This window comes from Dipodomys merriami, unplaced genomic scaffold (genome assembly GCF_024711535.1).
Source record: "Dipodomys merriami isolate MVZ:Mamm:240054 unplaced genomic scaffold, mDipMer1.0.p SCAF_70, whole genome shotgun sequence".
NCBI lineage: Eukaryota > Metazoa > Chordata > Mammalia > Rodentia > Heteromyidae > Dipodomys > Dipodomys merriami.
Window position 1 is genome coordinate 2,523,619 of NW_027206291.1, and position 19,477 is coordinate 2,543,095.

The 19,477-nt window shown below is 67.0% G+C and overlaps 1 protein-coding gene across 4 annotated transcripts; it reads right to left on the reverse strand.

Moving 5' to 3' along the window:
• Positions 1 to 1,387: 1,387 nt before the first annotated feature.
• Fcho1 (FCH and mu domain containing endocytic adaptor 1) lies at positions 1,388 to 19,022 on the reverse strand. 4 transcript variants are annotated; one of them, XM_070008620.1, is made up of 29 exons: positions 18,928 to 19,022; positions 15,140 to 15,198; positions 14,790 to 14,992; positions 14,544 to 14,633; positions 11,113 to 11,204; positions 10,538 to 10,612; positions 10,054 to 10,195; positions 9,355 to 9,507; positions 9,132 to 9,236; positions 8,454 to 8,552; positions 8,237 to 8,333; positions 7,430 to 7,474; positions 7,247 to 7,325; positions 6,892 to 6,916; positions 6,503 to 6,560; positions 6,075 to 6,253; positions 5,966 to 5,990; positions 5,667 to 5,718; positions 5,171 to 5,265; positions 4,830 to 5,096; positions 4,177 to 4,265; positions 4,021 to 4,105; positions 3,839 to 3,947; positions 3,586 to 3,741; positions 3,377 to 3,509; positions 2,598 to 2,797; positions 2,463 to 2,518; positions 2,037 to 2,201; positions 1,388 to 1,550 (listed from the first exon to the last, which is right to left on the reverse strand). In XM_070008620.1, exons 4-29 carry the CDS (start codon positions 14,586 to 14,588, stop codon positions 1,528 to 1,530), a joined length of 2,649 nt encoding a protein of 882 aa, XP_069864721.1. In that variant the 5' UTR covers positions 14,589 to 14,633; positions 14,790 to 14,992; positions 15,140 to 15,198; positions 18,928 to 19,022; the 3' UTR covers positions 1,388 to 1,527. The 4 variants fall into 4 exon arrangements, with proteins under 4 accessions (XP_069864721.1, XP_069864720.1, XP_069864722.1 ...); XM_070008619.1 differs by lacking the exon at positions 18,928 to 19,022 and adding an exon at positions 16,388 to 16,463; XM_070008621.1 differs by lacking the exon at positions 18,928 to 19,022 and adding an exon at positions 16,388 to 16,463 and having other exon boundaries at positions 10,538 to 10,644.
• Between the last annotated feature and the right edge of the window lie 455 nt (positions 19,023 to 19,477).

Sequence of the window (19,477 nt, forward strand, 5' to 3'; positions counted from 1 at the left end):
GGCTCCCCCCCCCCGCTCCTCCCCCCCCCCCCCGGCTCCGACCCCCCCGGCTCCAATCCCCCCCCCGGCTCCTACCCCCCCCCGCTCCTCCCCCCCCCCGGCTCCGACCCCCCCGGCTCCAATCCCCCCCCTCGGCTCCGACCCCCCCTCCGCCCGGCTCCGACCCCCTCCCGGCTCCTACCCCCCCAGCCTGGCTCCGACCCCCCCCCCGGCTCCTACCGCCCCCCCGCCCGGCTCCTACCCCCCCCCGGCTCCGACCCCCCCCCGGCTCCGACCCCCCCCCCGCCCGGCTCCTACCCCCCCCCGGCTCCGACCCCCCCTCCGCCCGGCTCCTACCCCCCCCCGGCTCCGACCCCCCCCGGCTCCGACCCCCCCCCGTCTCCTACCCCCCCCCGCCCGGCTCCGACCCCCCCCCGCCCGGCTCCGACCCCCCCCGGCTCCTACCCCCCCCCGCCCGGCTCCTACCCCCCCCGGCTCCTACCCCCCCCCCGCCCGGCTCCTACCCCCCCCCGCCCGGCTCCTACCCCCCCCGGCTCCTACCCCCCCCCCGCCCGGCTCCTACCCCCCCCCGCCCGGCTCCTACCCCCCCCCCGCCCGGCTCCTACCCCCCCCCGCCCGGCTCCTACCCCCCCCCCGCCCGGCTCCTACCCACCCCCGGCTCCGACCCCCCCCGGCTCCGACCCCCCCCGTCTCCTACCCCCCCCCCGCCCGGCTCCGACCCCCCCCCGCCCGGCTCCGACCCCCCCCCGGCTCCTACCCCCCCCCGCCCGGCTCCTACCCCCCCGCCCGGCTCATACCCCCCCCCGCCCGGCTCCTACCCCCCCCCGGCTCCGACCCCCCCCGCCCGGCTCCTACCCCCCCCGCCCGGCTCCTACCCCCCCCGCCCGGCTCCTACCCCCCCCGCCCGGCTCCTACCCCCCCCGCCCGGCTCCGACCCCTCCCCCCGCTCCTATCACCCCCCCCCGCACGACTCTGGTTTCCCCCCCACCCCCTCCCGCCTCGGCCGGCTCCTACCTGTGACTCTGGCCACCCAGAGGCCGAGACTGGGGACATGGCTTCGTGCCGGTCAGGACGGAAAAGCCTGAGCCGCCACCTCCAACGGATCAGCAAAACGCAGGCCCGGAGACGTGGCTGAGGCGTGGAGCGCCAGCCGCACCGGGACTGGGGCGTCTCCGGCACAGCCAGACCTAGCTGCTTCACGGAGCTCCTAACTCGGCCCGGAGAAGCCTTTCCCTCAGTAAACTCCTACTCGAACCTCACAACCCTTCTGGCTTTACCAGTGTCTCCTCGGCTGCTCTGGCCGGCGTCCTCCGAACCTGTGGGGCTCGGGGCTCGGCGCATGGGGGGCTCGAGACCCCCTCGGAGTCGACACCACAGAACACCACCAGCATGAAAATGAACGGTTTATTGAGGGTGAAAAAGACCAGGCCCCGGGTGGGCTCGGCTCAGCCGGGCTGGGCCCCGGGCCCGGGTCGGGCAGGAGCGGGCGGCGGGCGAGCACCAGGACCAGCGGTGCGCGGCGGCGGGTCAGCAGCTCACCAGGTACATGCCTGAGGGCGGGGCCGGCGGTTTCCTGGCACCCTCTTCTCCGGCCGACCCCCAGCCAAGCGCCTCCCCGGCCCCGCCCTCCTCACTGGGCGCCGCCCTCCCCTCTGGCCCCGCCCTCCCCACCGGGCCCCGCCCAGCGCCTCCCAGGCCCCGCCCTCCCCGCTGGCCCCGCCCTCCTCACTGGGCCCACCCAGCACCTCCCCGGCCCCGCCCTCCTCACTGGGCCCCGCCCAGCGCCTCCCCGGCCCCGCCCTCCCCGCTGGCCCCGCCCTCCTCACTGGGCGCCGCCCTCCTCACTGGGCCCCGCCCAGCGCCTCCCAGGCCCCGCCCTCCTCACTGGGCCCCGCCCAGCGCCTCCCCGGCCCCGCCCTCCCCGCTGGCCCCGCCCTCCCCAGCGAGCCCCGGCCTGCGCTTCCCAGGCTGCCCTCCCCGTGCTCCCCTTCTCCCCCTCCCAACCCCCCCCCCCCCCCGTCGAGGGTGGCGCATACCTGTCGCGAACCTTCTCTTCACCAGCGACATGCGGTAGCCGCTGCCCACCAGCTGCACGTCCACGCCTGACAGCGTGGCACCCTCGCTGGTGAACTGCGCGGCCACGGGACTGGGGGCGCTGGGCCCCGACAGCGGCTCCCAGCTGGCAGAGAGGCGGCCGGAGCCTGGGGGGGGCCCGGGGTCAGTGGCGAGCACACCGGCCTCTGCGCGGGGGTCCGGGCGGGGCGTCCCTTGGCCCCTACCGTCGGGCTGCCCGCCCCGCACCCCGGGCCTCCCAGCGGCCTGGCCACAGGGCGCTTAATCCGTGCTACGTCTGTGCGCAGGGCACCTTCCCCGCAAGCCTCCAGCCCTCACCCCCGCACCCCCTCCACCCCCTGCCCAACTCGCCCCCCTGTCCAACCTCCCACACCCCCCCTCCCGCTCACCCCCCGCCTCCGACACGTCCGGGAGCTTCCAGGCGAACCGCTTCTCCTCCAGGCTCCTGGCGGGAGACGTACCGTGAGGGCGGGTGGAACCGCACCCCGCGCCCCGGCCCGCCTGAGCCCCGCCCACCGCCTCACCACGTGGCGGCCGGCTGTAGGCGTACGTTGGTCACGGGCTCCGCCACGGGCAGCAGGATCTGGACGTTGGTGAGCGGCGTGGCCACCGCCGTGGCTCCCGCGCGGTAGCCGTAATCCACCTGCACCTGCGTGAGGCCCGGCCCGCACTGCCAGCGCGCGCTGAGCTGCAGAGGCACCGACTGCGGCCCGGGGCGGGAGAACTGCAGGGGGGAACACTGTCATGGCCTATGCCCGCCCCCGCCCCCGCCCCCGCCCCGCAGGGAACCCCGCGGCCGCAGCCACCTGCCCCGCGCATCCAGCAGAGGGCAGGAGTGCGTCATGCGCGCCTCCGGGCAATGGGGCGGGGCTCCAACGCAGTTTGCATACTAGAGGCGGGACTGGCCGGCAGGGGCCAAAAAGCTCTCCAGCCACGCCCACCGCGCTCCTTTAGCCCTCCGGCCAGCAGTCTCCAAGCCACGCCCACCGCGCTCCTCAAGCTCTCACTGGCCAGCAGTCTCCAAGCCACGCCCACCGCGCTCCTCAAGCTCTCACTGGCCACCAGGCTCCAAGCCACGCCCACCGCGCTCCTCAAGCTCTCACTGACCACCAGGCTCCCGGTCACTCCTCGAGCTGTCAGTCCCAGCCACGCCCACCCTGCTTCCCGAGCTCACTTTTTATCAGGCTCCCTTCCAGCCACGCCCACCGCACTCCTCCAGCTCTCACTGGCTGTCAGACTCCATTCCAGCCCCGCCCCGGCCCCGCCCCTCAGCCCTCATTGGCCGGCCCGCCCCGCGGCCCACCTGGTAGCGCAGCAGCACCACGTTGTAGTAGGAGGCGGCCGGGTTTTGCTCGGCCTGGCGCTGCAGAGCCTCGGTCAGCGCCGCCATGTTGAGCCAGAAGTCTCTGGTCTCCGGGTCGCTCTGGGAGGGGTCACTGCGGGGGAAACGGACGCTGACCCCAGCCCGGGACCCCGCCCGCCCGCCGGCCGCCCGCCCGCCGCGGCGCCCACCTGAAGAGCAGGTCGGCGTTGGGCTGGAACTGCTCCACGGGCGCCGTGTGCACCAGCCGGAAGCTGAGCACGGGCGGCGGCGGGCTCCCTCCGAACACGCGCACGATGCCCGCGGGGAAGGTCATGGTCAGCTCCCCGGTCACGCGAGCCAGGCAGCTGGGGGGGGACGGAGCCTGGCACCGGGTCCCGCGGGCCCGGCCGGCACCGGGGCTCCGCCCGCCCCTCGGGGCCTCGCCCCCGCCGCGCCACGCACCTGGGGCTGTGGCCGCAGAAGTAGGCGTGGACGTACTCGGTGAAGGCGGTGGCCACCGGCAGGGCGTCCTGGGAGCCCAGCACCACCGGGCTGGGGCCCCGGGAGACTCCTGTGGGGGAGCGGGGTCAGACGGGCGGGAGGGCGCGAGTGACCCCACCGTGCCGGCCCCGCACCCCACGCACCGTGTGCCGCCTGGGAGGCGAGGCCGGGCCGCTCCGGGGCGGTGCCGGCGCCCAGCGGGGCTGGGGAGGGGCTGAGGGACCGGGCCTGCGGGAGAGGCGGCGGTGAGGCGGTGCCGGCCACCCGGCCCGAGGGGACCCCAGCCGCCCCCTACCCACCAGGTCTCCGTGGCTGCGGGCCAAGGGGCAGGCCACCTTCCGCGTGCGGGCTCTCCGGGGCGCGGCCGCGGGGTCGCCCGGCGTCGGGTCTGGGGGTGGCAGAGATGCTGGGGCCCAGGGCTGCACCCCAAACTAGAGAAGACCCTGGGGCCCTGCCTACCCACACGGGGGTGGTGGGTGGGCACAGGGAGCCCGGGGACCACAGGCACCCCTGTAGCCCACATCTGCACCCACCTTTGTGTCCTCCCACTGCCCCCCAGCGACCTCCACCTGGCCCGGCCTCCTCCTCTGCCTGCCTCCCTTCCCCCTGCCCCTCCCGTGCCCACCTTGCTTCTGGAGGGGGTGGGACCTGCCCCGAGCCTGCCCCTCGCCCACCGCCAGCCCACCAGGGGGCCAGGCACACAATCACCTCCCCCACTCCCAACCCCTGCCGGGCCGCCGCCACCCACTGCCCCGCCACCCACCGCCCCGCCGCCCACCGCCCCGCCGCCCACCGCCCCGCCGCCCACCGCCCCGCCGCCCACTGCCCCGCCACCCACTGCCCTGCCGCGGCCCTTCATCCTCCAACCACCACGGGACCATGCCCATGCCCACACCCCAGGGGCTGGCCAGCCCGATCCCCCGCCCCCCACCCCCCGCCCCGCAGGCCTCACCTGCAGCCTCCAGCCCCCAGGCGCCTGGCGATGGCATGAGGGGCTGTGGGGAGTCTGGCCCGGGCAGACTCCAGGTCCCCCTGGGTTCTGGGGGCTGTGGCCTGCAGCTGGGTGGGCTCTGGGGGGTGCCCGGGCGGGGGACCCAGGGCTCTGGGGAGGGGCCAGGCGCGGCGTGTGAGGGAGAGTCCAGGCCAGAGTCCTCTACATTTTCGGGGGATGAGGAGGAGAACGGGGAGGGGCTGGAGGTGAATCCAAGGCTGCTGGAGCCTAGGGAGGGAGGGGCCTGCTTAGACCACACGGGCCAGGGCGCCCCACCCCACCCCAAGCCTACTCCCAGTCACCTGTGAAGTCTTCGTGGTCCAAGGCCGACTCCAGAGGTGGCCCAAAGAGGCTCTTGGACACCTGCTCGTCGGAGGACAGCGGCTTCTCCGTGCAGCTGGGGAGCAGGGGACAGGGATGGGCTCTCTGCCTTGCCCTGCCCCCACAGTGCTGTTCCCTGTCTGGCACTCCGTCCTGGTCCTCCCCTTCAGGGGTCAGCCAGAAGCCGCCCCTCGGTGAGGCCCCCTAGGGGTCCCCTCCGCGGGCTGCAGGCATCAGGCTCTGTGGGGCTCAGGGCTCACCGTCACTGTCCCACAGTTCTGAACACCAGCCAGCAGAAGGAAGACCTGCCTTGGTCCCAGACCCTCCTGCCCAGCCCAGGATAGGCACACAGCAAGACTTAAGGAACACCCATCAAGAGAAAGGCTACACGCTCCGAATAAAAAGAGCCTGCACTGTCTCAATGTGGCCAGGGTGGGAGAGCGGTGGGTGAGGCGCAGGGGCACAGCGGGAACTCACCTGCTGGTCCTCGGGGCTGACCGAGGTCTCTGCGGCTTGTCAGCGGTGTCCCCTGCAGGAGAGCCCCCCCCGGAGCCCATGTCACCCCCGCCACGCTCCACACGGCTCAGGTGGGGACCAGGCTGGGCTGGCCAACACCACTGAGCAACCGCAGTCTGCCTCCTTTCCCACCCCCGCTACGACAGAGGGTCAGAGAGCAGCAGGAGCCTTTGAACTGGGTTCAAAGGCCACTAACACCAACCCCCCCCCCCACCAAGCCCAGTTCACCCTCCTTGCCCTTCCCAGAGCAAGACACTCACGGGAAGAGTGGCGCTTCATGGTGCCCTGCAGACAAGCAAGACAGGGTCAGGCTGGGCTGCATCCAGCCGGCTCCCCACACACACCCGAGGCTCCCCTCCCACACCTCACCCCGGGGCAGGGAGGAAGGATGAGGCTCCCGGCCGTGGCCCTGAGCTGCGCCACGGAGGCCTCGGAGCTGCAGGCCGGGGCCCGGGGTGGAGCGGGCTTGATGTGCACGTAGAACTTCCGGGGCTCCTCGTCGTCAAAGTCCGAGTCGCTGGATGAGAAGCGAGAAGGCTCGGCCGTGCGTAGGTGGTGGTCAAGGAGCCAGCAGACAGCAAGTGCACCCTGCCCGGGCTCACACCCCCTCGCAGTGCCCAGCTACGTGGCACACTCCTATTCAGCTGCTAAACCCCACCACGGTGCCTGTCCTTCAGGAAAGCAGTTGGCTCTCCATCTGGGGCAGTCTTCTCCCCTGGCCTCTCTTCCTGTCCCTGACCCAACCCAGATGAGCACAAGGCGGATGTCCCGCTTGGGCCCTCCCCTACAGAGGATATTGTTCTGGGTCATATCAGGCCGGACTGTGAACCCCTCTTCGTCCACCTCTGGACACATCTGGGGGAGATGGAGGCTCAGTTTCCCCAGTAAAAACTTCTCCACCTCACTCTCAGGTCCTAGTTTGGACCTTAAAACAGAAATCAGCTTCCCTTGCTTCCAGGAGAAACTGAGGCTCCAAGGGATCGCCAGTCCCTCCATTTGGGCCAGGAAGCCCACAGCTAACATGAGATTTGAACCCAGTCCCAAGCTCCAGCTACCTGGTTCCCACCAGCTCCTGACTCTGATCATGCCCCGCCCATAGCACCCAGGTGCCCCGCCCCAAACAGGCCACACCCACATCTGAAATCCCCACCCTGTGCCACCCAGAGGCCACGCCCCCAGCACGCACCCCTGAGTTGGGCTCGAGGAAGTCTCTGGGACAGGAAGGCATATCCGTCAGTTCAGAGCCACACAGACCCACAGGGTCTCAAAGTCGGTCACCTGGGGGAGGCTTTGGGGATGGGGGTTGAATGTGGAGCAGGGGGCGGGGCGGGGACGGAGGGGGGCTAGGCCTGGGAGGCGGGGTACGTGAGCAGGTTCTGCTGGCTGGGAAGCCTGGCTGAGCTCTGGCAGAGGGCCAGTTCTAGATTAGCGCATGCAGAGGTGCTGCAGGGCACCCCTGGGGACAGTCCAGGGGCAGCCTGGGCAGGGGCCGGAAGGGGCCGGGGGGCCGGGGCACGGTGGGACACAGGGCGGCTCCTCACACAGCTGCAGGCAGCTCTCGCTCCCGCCGGCTGAGGCCAGGGAGGCGGAAGGCCTTGGCTCCCCGCAGCCGCTTCATTGCTGGGGGGAGATGAGCGGGGGCTGAACCCAGCCCCTCCACCGAGTCAGGCCTGCCTCCTCCCGCCCCACGGTCCTGCCTGGGCGCCCGGCCCAGGCCTACTTGCCTTCCTGTAGGGCAGCTGCACGATACACCTCGAAGTCCAGAGGCCCTGAGATAGGAGAGACAGACAGACAGACATGCCTGAAGCTGGACAGAGCCACAAGGCCACCGGGGCCAGGCCACATTGGGGCACACAGATCTGAGCACAGTCAAGTCCTGAGCAGAAGCCCACGGGGTCGTGAGTGGCCGGCTGTGGCAAGCCCAGACAGCTCACATGCGGCCCGGTCTGGTCTGGTCGGCCTCGGGTCTGAGCTGGCCAGGGTTTGGGCCTGTGAGCCCAGCCAGCTCACATGCCTCTTGGTCTGGTCTGGTCGGCCTCCGGTCTGAGCTGGCTAGGGTTTGGTGGTCTGGTCGGCCTCGGGTCTGAGCTGGCCAGGGTTTGGGCCTGTGAGCCCAGCCAAGCAGCCGGGACACAGACAATGAGGGCCGTGAGAGGAGGGACAGGCCTCCCTGGCTTTTGCACTTGGGGTCCAGGCCATTCACCCACATTTAGTGCCTGCAGTGCCCAGCACATATTGTTTGACTACTGCATGTTATTTATTGTCAACCCCACTTTTCAGACAAGAAAATGGAGGCTTGGAGAAGTGAAGACCCTGAGTGGTCCAAGGTCATCCAGGGGGAGAGGAAGGGATGCCAGACCCAGGCCTGGCTCAAGGCTCGCCCGCCCTGGGTCCGTGCGGGGAGCTCAGGATCCCCACTCCTCAGGGGCCGCCACGCAGCACCTGTGTACACTGAGCCTGGCTCTCAAGGCTGAGTAGCACAAGCATCCGCACAGACGCGAGGCGGGCGGCCAGGGCCTCCCTGGGCTCACCCGGCTTCTCCCGACCGGTGCCCTTGCTCTCGGCGAACGTCCGGAGCAGCATCTCCACGCTGACATTCTCAATGTTCTGCTTGAACTCCTCATGCACCTGGAAGGGGCAGCCCGGTGTCGGGAGGACCGTGCAGGGCCCATCGGCCTCCCCTGCATGAGCCTCTCACCTGTTCCCAGCTGTCGCCACCCTTGGCCGGCTCCCGGCCCAGGTCCTCACCTGCCCAATCTGCACGTGCGTGTCCTCCACCGAGTGTGCGTAGGAGCCCAGCAGTGCCTTCATGTGCCGCAGGTGCGTCTCCTCCAAGGCTTGGAAACGCTGCAGGGGTGAGGGGATGGGGAGGGGGGTAAGGGGACAGACAGCAGGACATGTGGATGGACACCTGGCCAGGCACGTCCTTGGATGTGCTCAATCCTGAGCCAGAGTGGGCGGGATGCAAATGAGGAGCTGGCCGGGGGCGTGGCTTGGGATGCAAATGAGGAGCTGACCGGGGGCGTGGCTCGGGATGCAAATGAGGAGCTGGCCAGGGGTGTGGTTCGGCATAGGGTCCCTGGGCATCAAGCCTGAGGCCCTGGCCCCCCCCCCCCCCAAATAAAGCGAGTAGACACTTGAGCCACTTTCTGTGTGAGCACGAAAGGACGTGTCTGGTGTCCCAGACAAAGGGACTCCCATCCCAGGGAGGAAAAGACCTGAGAGGCCCAGCCCCAGCCCCCTGCCCACACCCCCTGAAGGCCCAGATCCAGCCATGCAGGAAGTCCTCTGCACCACCACCCCTCTGCCCCGTCTTCCATGGACCCTACACCTCAGCTCAAACAGACTTCCACCTCTTGCTTCCGCACAGAATGAATCCTCATCTGCTTTTTGCACACGTGGGTGGACAGAGAACCTGGCTCTCACCATGGCTGAGTCCAGCATCTTGTGCTCAAAGTCTGTCCGGGCCGAGTTGTACTTCTCCACCGAGCGCCGCAGGCCCTCCGCTGCTTTCTTGGTTTTGGCTTCTGCCTGGGAGGGTCCGAGAGGAGCGGCATTGGGAAGGGACACTTGGGCCGCTCTGTTGCGTGCCCCCGCCGGGCAGGTGGCCCGGGCTGTGTCCCCTGCATGCACGCGCACACGGTAGCACCTTGTCCATCTCCTTCTGACTGGTGCTCTCCCGGCGCAGGCGCTCCTGGTCCATGCAGCGGCTCAGGTAGTTCTCGCGGCACTTGGGCAGCAGCTGGCTGACGCCGGCCAGCACGTGCACCGCGTCCAGCGTGCCCAGCACCTCCTCCTTACACTGCGGACCGAGCACAGCCGTCACAGAACGCCCCACACCACTGTGCCCGGCCATCCCCATCCCCGGGCATGTCTCCCATCCGAAGTATTCAGGGCCCGGGGGTGCAGCTCGGGGCCGGGCACTTGCCCGCACCCAGGCCTGGGTTCACCCAAGCACCTAAGTCAACGAACATAACAGGAGGTTTAAAACAAAGATACAAAACACGTGGGTCAAATGCGGGGCTCCTGGGAAGGCACCCCGAGATTCTGCATCTACTGGGGTGTAGGCGTGTTTTGGATTCCGTAGGTAGCTCCAACAGTGGGAGGGGGCCGGGGTTCAGGCCCAGCCCCTCATCACAGCACCCCGCCTCACTTCACAGAACCGCTCTTTCCCGCAGCACTCAGACAAAGGCAAAAGCCTTTGCATGTCAGGCTGGAGCTTCTCCTTTTCTGCGGAACAGAGGGTACCCCGCCTCCCCTTCGCTGGGGTCCCGGGACCCGAGTCCCTGCTGCAGGGTTTCCTGGGGCCCGGGGAGCGGGCGGCGGGCTGGCTGCCCGACACACGCACCTTCTTGTGGGATTTGAGCTGCTCCTCGCCGTAGCGGAGCACCTCCTTGATGAGGTCCTGCAGCTTCCGCGTGAGCTCCAGGTGGCACAGAGCCAGCTTGTCGGAGGAGACTCGGAAGACCTCCCAGAGTGGGGCAAAGGTCCTGTGGACGGTCACTCTTCCAACTCCACTCCCGCCCCTCAGCCTCCGCCTCAAACACACACTCTGCGCTAGCCCTGCCCAGCTTTCTAACCCTCAGGAGCCCTAGGGTGGGCTCCTTCTTCCTAAGGTGTGGGTTCGAGGAAGCTGGGCCGCCTCTGGCCACTTAGTGTCCTCTCCAGCACGGCTCAGCTCAGGAAAGGGCTCCAATCCTGTCTGAGCCCGTGGCGGGAAGGCCACAGGGGTGGCTGGTGGTGGCTGGCACACGGAGGGGCGAGGACATGTCCCTCCGGGAGGACTCCCAAGGCCCCGGGGCCCGGCCGCCCGGGTGGCCGGCCGCACTCACCCCATGGGGGTCCCATTGCTGGCCAGCTTGGAGAGTTTCGCCATGGCCTTGGAGTAGGCCTCCTCCACGGTGGCCCTGGTGGGAGGATAGGGCACTTTCCAGACACCCTGTGAGAGGCGCCATCAGGGCCTCAGTTTCCCCGTTTCAATGCCATTTCCCCTTCACACGCTTTACCACAAACAGGTACACGCAGCGGCAGCTGCACGTTACAAAAGCCGATCCATGTATGTTCTTGAGGCCGGGCCTGGGCGCGCAGCCCGGGCTGACCGACGCGCCACCCCGCTGCTCGGCCCTCGCGGGCTGTGGGTCAGGGGCGGCCCGCGCGCCTGGCTCCCCAGATTAGGCGTTTTGGCTGGGGGCAGGAGCCCCCCGTGACTGGGGCCCCCAAACCAGGCGACTTTAAGGGAGGATAAGGGGTGTCCGCAGGATCAAGAACCCCTTGGACTGCTGAAGGTCCAGGAATCGGGGCCAGAGTGGGCGTGGCCACGAAGCGCATGCGTGGCCTTGTATGGCTAGGCTGTGGGCGTGGTCTCGAGGGGGAGGAGCCGCGTGGAGGGCGGGGCTCGGGGCCTCACCTCTCCCGGATGAAGTCGGCCAGCTCTTTGGTGGAGATGGGACCCTGCTTCACACTGTGATACAGGACTTCAAAGCCATGGTTTTTCTCACCCTGCAGTAAAACCGGGTTCAGCCTAAGAACGGGGAGGGACAGTCTCCAGGTTGCCTAACAACAGCCAGGGCAGAGCCAACCCGCACAAGTCTGTTCCTTGGCTGTTGGGAGTGACTCAGGCCTGAGCCAATCAACAGGCCACATTGCCTGTGTGGTCCAGACGGGTTGGCTGACGGGTTTTAACTGCGTCCAATCAGAGAGAAGCTTGGATTTTTTTTTTTTGTCCCACCTTGAGGGAGAAAAGTCTCATTTGCCCTGTGTCTCCTTTCTTTGTGTCTGTGTGTCTGTCTCCATTTGCTTGTCTGATTATCTGGCTTCACGGAGAGGAGGGACTGTGTGGAGATAGTAGATGCCAAGTGACAGCTGTGAGGCAGACTGCTTGTCTAGAATGTTCCAGGCGTTGGGTGCCTTTCCAGCATGGTGTGGTGTGTGTGTGTGTGTGTGTGTGTGTGTGTGTGTGTGTGTGTGTGTGTGTGTGTGTGTGTGTGTGTGTGTGTGTGCATATGCTTGTGAGAGTGAGCTACAAAGCTTGGAAAGATGTTGAATCAAAAATCTGAATGATATGTACATTTAGTCAGATTGCTGGATCAAACGTGTCTGAGAACCACATGCCCCACAATCATTGACTACTGTCAGCCACTGGAGTTGTGTGCTTCTGCTCTTTCCAATGTGAAAACATCCTCTCAAGACCCACCAAAACCCAGCACAGCATGGGGTTCAGAATCCTAAAGCTTTTAAGTTTGTTAATAAATGAGCAAACATTTCTACCAGTGCTAGTGGGACCTTACGTCCTCCAAGCTCTGTTCAAAAGCCGCCCCCAGCTGGGCGCCGGTGGCTCACGCCTGTAATTCTAGCTACTCAGGAGGCTGAGATCTGAGGATTGTGGTTCAAAGCCAGCCTGGGCAAAGAAAGTCCACGAGACTGACTTTTAATTAACAACCCAAAAACCAGAAGTGGTGCTGTGGCTTCAGCCTTGAGCTGAAGAGTTCAGGGACAGCGCCCAGACCCAGAGTTCAAAAAGACCCAAGACTGACAAACAACAACAACAACAATACCCCAACAATGTCCCTTAGAGCCACAGAGCTGCCTTGGGCTGGTGCCACTCCCTCTCCAGTTCCCTTGTGTCAGGCAGGACCTGACAGCCGTTGGTGCCCGGACGCCAGGGTGATGTCTGCGGCACAGCGTGGACACAGCGGCCTCTGGGCCAGCGGTACGGGGATCCTCGGGTGAGCTGCACCAGGCACGGCCGCCCAGGCCAGCAACTGGCTTGACTCAGAGTCAACTCCTGGCCCATTTCCCAGTCCTGATATGTGTGTATGCCTTCCTTGGGGCTGACTGGTGGCCCAGGGCCATGGGAGGGGCCTCTGGACTCCAGACTGGCCCCAGGCCACCCACTGCCTGGTCCACCTGCTTCCCTGTCCACTTCCCCATGTCTCCCCAGTCCCCCCTGCCCTGGCTGCAGGGCTGCCAGGCAGGCTGGGTCTGACAGGCACCAGGAACAAGCAGCCAGCTAAAAGAACTGGCTGGATGTCCCTGGCATGACCAGGGCAGTGGGGACCAGGCTCAGGGAGACAAGGCTACCTGTCCAGAGGCTCCCTGCCATCAGCAGCCCAGCCGGGGCTCAGCGCCCGGGCTGGGTGTCTCTGCTGGGAGTCAGAGGTGGTTTCTATTTTCTCCTTCCTCATCTCAGTTTTCTACAGTCAGCTTTTGTACCTTGTACAATTAAAAATAACTGACAGTGTGTGTAGGCACAGGGGTGATGCTGATCCACCAGCAGCCCACACCTTACATAGCAGGGCTAGCAGCCCCTCGGAGAAACTCAGCCCCTCGGTGGGGGTCACAGACACTGGGAGGTTGGGCTGGAGAGCCTGACCCTCAGGATGGGGACAGAGGTCTGACACCCAAGTAGCAAGGGGATGTGGTCCCTTTAAGAAAACAAATGCCAGTGAGAGGAGTTCTCTCCAGCTGGGGAGGGAAGCAGGTTTGTTGCTAGGGGCAACGGGTCACCTAGCAACGAGCTCCCTCTTTCCAGTGCTCGCTCAGGCCTACAGCTGAGGAAGGGGCTTTCAGCCCTCCTTCCCTAACCCTATGTGGTACCCATCTCACCAGCCTGGTCCTGGGGCAGGTGTCCTCGCCCTCCCCTGCAACTCCCTCCCCACATCCACTGCTGCACAGCTGCCAGGGAGGCCAGCCACACCATCACGCCCACCTGCTCCTCAGGTGAGGTCAGGCTGGCCCTCCACCCCCTGGCCAGAAGCTGGGGGGGCAGTGACCAGGGAGGACCGGACGAAGGACAGGGAATGAATGAGTCAGAGCGCCATTGGGGGGATGGATGAGTAGACAGATGGATGACGGTTGGGTGGATGGGTGGATGCATGGATGGGTGAATTGATGGGTGGATGGATAGATGGATGGATAAATGGGTGGGTAGATGAGTGGATGGGTGGATGGGTGGGTGGGTGGGTAGATAGATGGGTGGATAGTGGGTGGATGGGTGGATGGATGGGTGGATGGGTGGGTAGGTAGTAGGTAGGTGAATGGATGGGTGGCTAGGTGGGTGGATGGATGAGTGGGTGGATGAGTGGATGGATGGATGGAAAGGTGGGTAGATGGGTGGGTGGATGGATGGATGGGTGGTTGGGTAGGTGGGTAGATGGAGGGGTGGATGAGTTAATGGGTGGGTAGGTGGATGGGTGGATTGATGGATGAATGGTTGGATGGGTGGATGGGTAGGTGGATGGATGGGTGGTGGGTGGGTGGATGGACAGGTGGGTAGATGGATGGATGAGTGGATGGATGGGAGAGTGGGCAGATGGATGGGGGGTAGATGGGTGGTTGGGTGGGTGGGTAGATGGATAAATGGGTAGATGAGTGGATGGATGGGTGGGTGGATGGATGGGTGAATGGGTAGGTAGGCAGATGGATAGGTGGGTGGATGGGTGAATGGGTAGGTGGGCAGATGGACAGGTGGGTGGCTGGTTGAACAGGTGAGTAGAGGTGGGTGGAACACATGTGTCTTGCTCAGCCCCTCTGGGTCGCAGCAGGGGATCCCTAGCTTGGGTGTTGCCGAGTGACAGGGGCTGTATGTGTCAAACCAAGGAAAGGCCCAGCTGTCCAGGTGGGGGTGGAAAGCCACAGCTGGTGTGACCCTGTTCCCCAAGGCTCAGCTGGGCCCAGGTTTGACTTCTAACTCTATTTCCTTTGTGGAATCTGCAGATCATGGAGTCTCACTCAGCTTCTGTCTGGCACTCTTGCCAGCATTGCCAGGCCTCTGAGTTCTGTCCACCCTCCTCCATAAAAGTCAGAAGACCCTGCCAAAATAAATGTAGAAAGTCTTACCCAAAAATGCTCCCCAAAATACGACATCCTGGTGACGTCTGACATCTGTGGTGATGTGGGGGGTCCCTGCAGGTCCTGCCCGGTGTCGGTCTGGAAAGAGTAGGTTGAATCATGAGTTATACCAGTCCAGCTGGGCAGAGATGGGGTGGGAGGAACTGAGAGGCTCCTGCCTGGGGGCCCGCCAGCGTCTGAGAGAGGCCAGTCATGTCCTGAGTCCTCATCCAGGGGACAGGATTGGATACTGACCGCTCCAGGGGTCGGCTAGGCTGATGGCTTGGCACAGGGGTTCTTAGGCATACATAGGAGTTACTGGGCAGGGCCGCACAAGCGCGGGGTCAGTTCACAGGTGAGTCTCCTGCTCAGAGGGGACGCTGCTACTTGGCTGACCACACCGCAGCGTACTGGTGTAGACCACGCCGAGCCGGCTGAGCCGGCACCCTAGATGGCTCCTGTGGGCAGACAATCTGGTAAGAGAAGGCAGCCAGGCAGGGCCAGTGCGGGGAGAGGGTCCCATGCCCTAGGGCACCCCTGTCTCCTGACCGTCCCCCCCCCAGGCCTGCCACAGGTATCTTCCTGGGCTGGGGCCCCAACCTCACCCTAAGCCACGCTCAGCTGGTGCGCCTCAGTGTTCAGCTCAGCACTTCACCTTCCCCATCTGCAAGACAGGGTGGAAGCCCCGGAGCTGGAGTCGCCAGGGCCCCTGGGCGGTCCTGGGGAGGGGGGAGGGCAGAGGGCAACCCCGGGCCAGGCCACCGTGGGGGAGGGGGCTGCCTGTCACCCGAGCCTGCCGGCTCATGCATCATTTATGGCCTCAAGCAGATCAACAGCAGCTGGGAGCCTGAGAGGCCATGGCGGTGGCGGCCGTGGCGGTGGCGGCAGCAGCCACAGGGGCAGGAGCTGGGCTGCAGACGCAGGAGGAAGATACCCCTTGGGCCCCACGAAGAAAGGACTGAGCGGGGGCTTGGGCCAGGCTGCGGTTCCAAGCCTCAGTTTACCTACTTTTGGGAGAGCTGGACAGATGTCCACCCTTTGTCTGGTAATGGGTAGTTGGAGATGGGCAGATTGGAGGTTCAAAAGCTGGGGAAGCCCTGACTGAAGGAGGGGATGTGGCAGCTGGGGTTTTCAAGCACGAATTGGAGTTCACCAGGAAAACGTAACTAACCATTCCCCAGTGCCAGGCAATGCTGGGGCCTCCACAAAGCCCCCCAAGGAAGCCGTGGGGCGCCAGTGTGAGGCCTGAACAGCAGAGCTCAAGTTCCCTTAGCTGACAGCCTGGGCTGGGCCCCGGCTCGGTGGACTCTGCACATCCCTGGGGGTACTCTATGGACAGAGCTCGGCTTTAAACCAGGCAAAATGGAGGAACCGAGCCCCTGGTCCCCACCAGGCAGCTGCAGTGCTCAGAGGCGGGGGAGGGGGCAGCATAGGAAAAACTCCCACCAGAATGTGGCTTCCACCAGGGAGCCATGATCCCCGCAGCCCCGGCGCCCCTTGCGTGTCCCCACTAGGGTCCTTCCCTGAGCACCAGGTGCAACCACCCCACCTTGCATGGCCACCTCATGGTGGAGACGAGGCCCATCAGCCCCCAGCCTCTGGGGATGAGGACCCCGCTGCTGTGACCTCCTATTTGGAGTCACCAGCACATGTGGGCCCTGAGTCCCCAGGTCCCCTGGGTCCCTAACGCGGCCATCTCCGAGAGCCAGCCCCGAGGCCGAGGGCAGGGCCACTCCCCACCCAGGAAGTCGCATCTGCTCTGTGTCCTAACCCACACTGCCCAGCTCAGGGTGGCTTTCTGGTCTGAGGGCCTGGAGGGGAAGGAGGGCGTCCTGGACGGGGCTGCAACTCACCGGCCGGCCGGCACACACCATGTGGGCTGGGGCTCTGGGGAGAGCAGGCTCAGAGACAGCCACTGGGCCTGGCAACTTCCGTCTCCAGGAGCACAGCGGCATATGTGGGGGACAGGAAGCTCACCCCGCCCGCTGCCACCAACCGCCACCTCCCCTCCCTCCCCACCCTCCCAGCCAGCTCCTGCAACGCCAAGGCTGACAGGAAAGCCAAGGGGAAACTGAGGTCCAGCCCGGGGCCCTGCTGGGGCTGGCATAGCAGACAGGTAATCATCAGGATTACAGTGGTAAAATAAATGACAGCCCTGCATCCACGCACATCCCCTGCCCCCACCCTCCCCGCCACCCCACCCCAGCTGGCCAGAAATGCCCGCCCTATGGGGGAAACTGAGGCTGAGAGGAGCCGGCTTTGTACCATCGTGTGTCCTCCCTCCATGAGAACCTCAAAATGCTAATTTTCCCAGGACACTGGTACCTGGATGCCCTTGAACATTAGTGTGGGCCTTTCCCTTCCACCCCACAGTGAGTGATCTGCCACCACCCAGAGACCAGCCCAGAAACAGTCAGCCTAGGGCAGGAGGTCATGCACCAGTTCCAGAAAACCTGGGGCCCGGGAGCCACAGAGCCAGGCAGCACTGAGTCAGCAGGGGCCCCAGGCCCCACCTGGAATGATGGGGTGTCCAGAGCCCTCAGGTCTTGCTGGGTGACCTTGAGCCACCTTTGACCTCTCTGGGCCTCCAGGCTCCCACAAAACAGAGCAGGCCCCTCACCCTAGTTGGCGTGAGGAAGCTGAGGCCCATGGCAGGGTCACGGGGTGACTGGGCCCTCAGGAGCTCCTCAGCTCACTCTGCGGTGAGCACCCATGGCGGGCCAGTTGTTTCCCGCCTTGCCAGGGGGTGGAGACGTGGCATTGGCTCCGTCCTCCCCCTCCCTGGTCAGCCATGACCCAGTGACGGGGCACCAATATTATAATTAATACTGTAATGAGCACGTCTGTGCAGCCCACAGCAGGGAGGGGGCGGCCAGGAGGGCAAAACCACCACCACCCAGGGGTGTCGCCCCCCCTGCCAGGGCCCCCACCCCGCGCAGGCTGGCCCGCGTGGGTGATGGAATGTGGGTCAGGGTGTGCCCTGCAGCCTCGCCGGTGAGACCGGCCACCGATGCCACCGGCCAGGTTTCACCCCGGCAGGCCGGGTCCTCCCAGCAGGGCGGGTGAGGCCGTGAGCCCACAGCACAGCTGGGTAAACTGAGGCTCCGGACAGGTGGGGCTCACGCAGGAGCCGCCAAGCCCACCGTCCTCTTGGCCCCAGGCAGACATGCCCATCAGAAGCAAGAGTCAGATCACCATCCAGCAAGAAGTGTGTGTGTGCGCGTGTGTGCGCGTGTGTGTGCGCGTGCGCGTGTGCTGAGGAGCTGCCGGACGCAGGGCTCGGTTCCCACCCAAGGAAACTGAGGCCATCGGGGCCCAAGGTCACCAGGGAGGCCGGAGGCGCCGGGCGGGCGGGGAGGGGCCCGGGGGGCGGGGGCCTCCCCGCCACGGCCTCCGCACCACGCCTGGCCTCCCAAGATCCCCATTTTGCCTCCGTTTATTTTCATCCCCAGAGCAGATGCCGCCCGCGCCCTGTTCCGCCGAGGGGGGTGCGCCCGGCCGCCCCGGCCCGGCCCCGGGCCCCGGAACCCTGCCCCGCCAGCCCTCCCCCCTCCCCCGCCCTCCCCCCGGCCCGGGCCCCGCCCCCTCCCCCTCCCCCGCCCTCCCCTCGGCTCGGCCCCCGCCCCCTCCCCTCCACCGCCCCCCATGCCCCGCCCTCCCCCTCCCCCGCCCTCCCCCCTCCCCCGCCCTCCCCTCGGCTCGGCCCCCGCCCCCTCCCCTCCACCGCCCCCCATGCCCCGCCCTCCCCCTCCCCCGCCCTCCCCCCTCCCCCGCCCCCTCCCCTCCACCGCCCCCATGCCCCGCCCTCCCCCTCCCCCGCCCTCCCCCGCCCCCCCTCGGCTCGGGCCCCCGCCCCCTCCCCTCCACCGCCCCCCATGCCCCGCCCTCCCCCTCCCCCTCCCCCGCACTCCCCCCTCCCCCGCCCCCTCCCCTCCACCGCCCCCCATGCCCCGCCCTCCCCCGCCCCCTCCCTCGCACTCCCCCATCCCCCTCCCTCCTCCCTCCCCCTCCCCCGCCCGGGCCCCCGCCCGCCCCGCCCGGGCCCCCGCCCGCCCCTCCCCTCCACCGACCCCCCCCCCCGCCCGGGGACCGGGGCTCCGGGGCCGCACCGGGCCTGGTGCACCTGCTGCGGGGGTCGCGCGCGTCCCCGCGGCCCGACCCGCCGGCTCCCACTTAGGATGAAGGACTCGGGAGCGGCGCGGAGGCCGCGGGCCCGCGGGCCCCGGGCGGGCGGGGGGGGGGGGGGCCGGGTCCCGCCGCGGCCCTCGGCCCCCCGGGGAGGCCGCGCCCGGCCTCGCGCCCGCCGCCAGACCCCGAGCGCACCCGCGCGGGGCGGGAGCCGCAGGGGCGGCAGGCGCCGCGGACGGGGCCGCGGGAGCCCGAGACAACTCACCTCCAAGCCCGGCCGAGCCCCGCGCCGCCACCTGCGGCTCCGACGCCGACACCGAGCCCGGCCCGCGCCCCGCGCCCCGCGCCCCGCGCCCCGCGCCTCCCTCGGCCGCCGCGGCGCCCGCCCCGCCCCCGGGCGTGGCCTAGCAAGCCCCGCCCCGTGACGACGCTGCGAGGGCGTGCTCTGAGTCGGTGCCGCCCACCATTGGACCATCTAGACAGCCTCTTCACCAATCTCGTGCTCTGATTGGCTGAGCCGGAGAAGCTCCCCCCCACCTTTTTAAAATCCTGCTCTTTCACTCCACCATCGCCCCCCACCTGCAATTAATTTGCATAATTTAAAGAGACAGTCACCGCTCCTGTCACCTAAGACCTACAGGGAAGGGTCAACCAGCATTCATTGTGTGCCTACTGTGTCCCAGTCACTGAGGAAGACTCACTGGGTCTTCCCCCCATCCTCCAGCGACGGGCTATGGGGGGACGATATTGATCTCAGAGATAGGAAGAGCGAAGCTCAGAGGGGTAAGACCCTACTTCGAGGTCACACAGCAGGC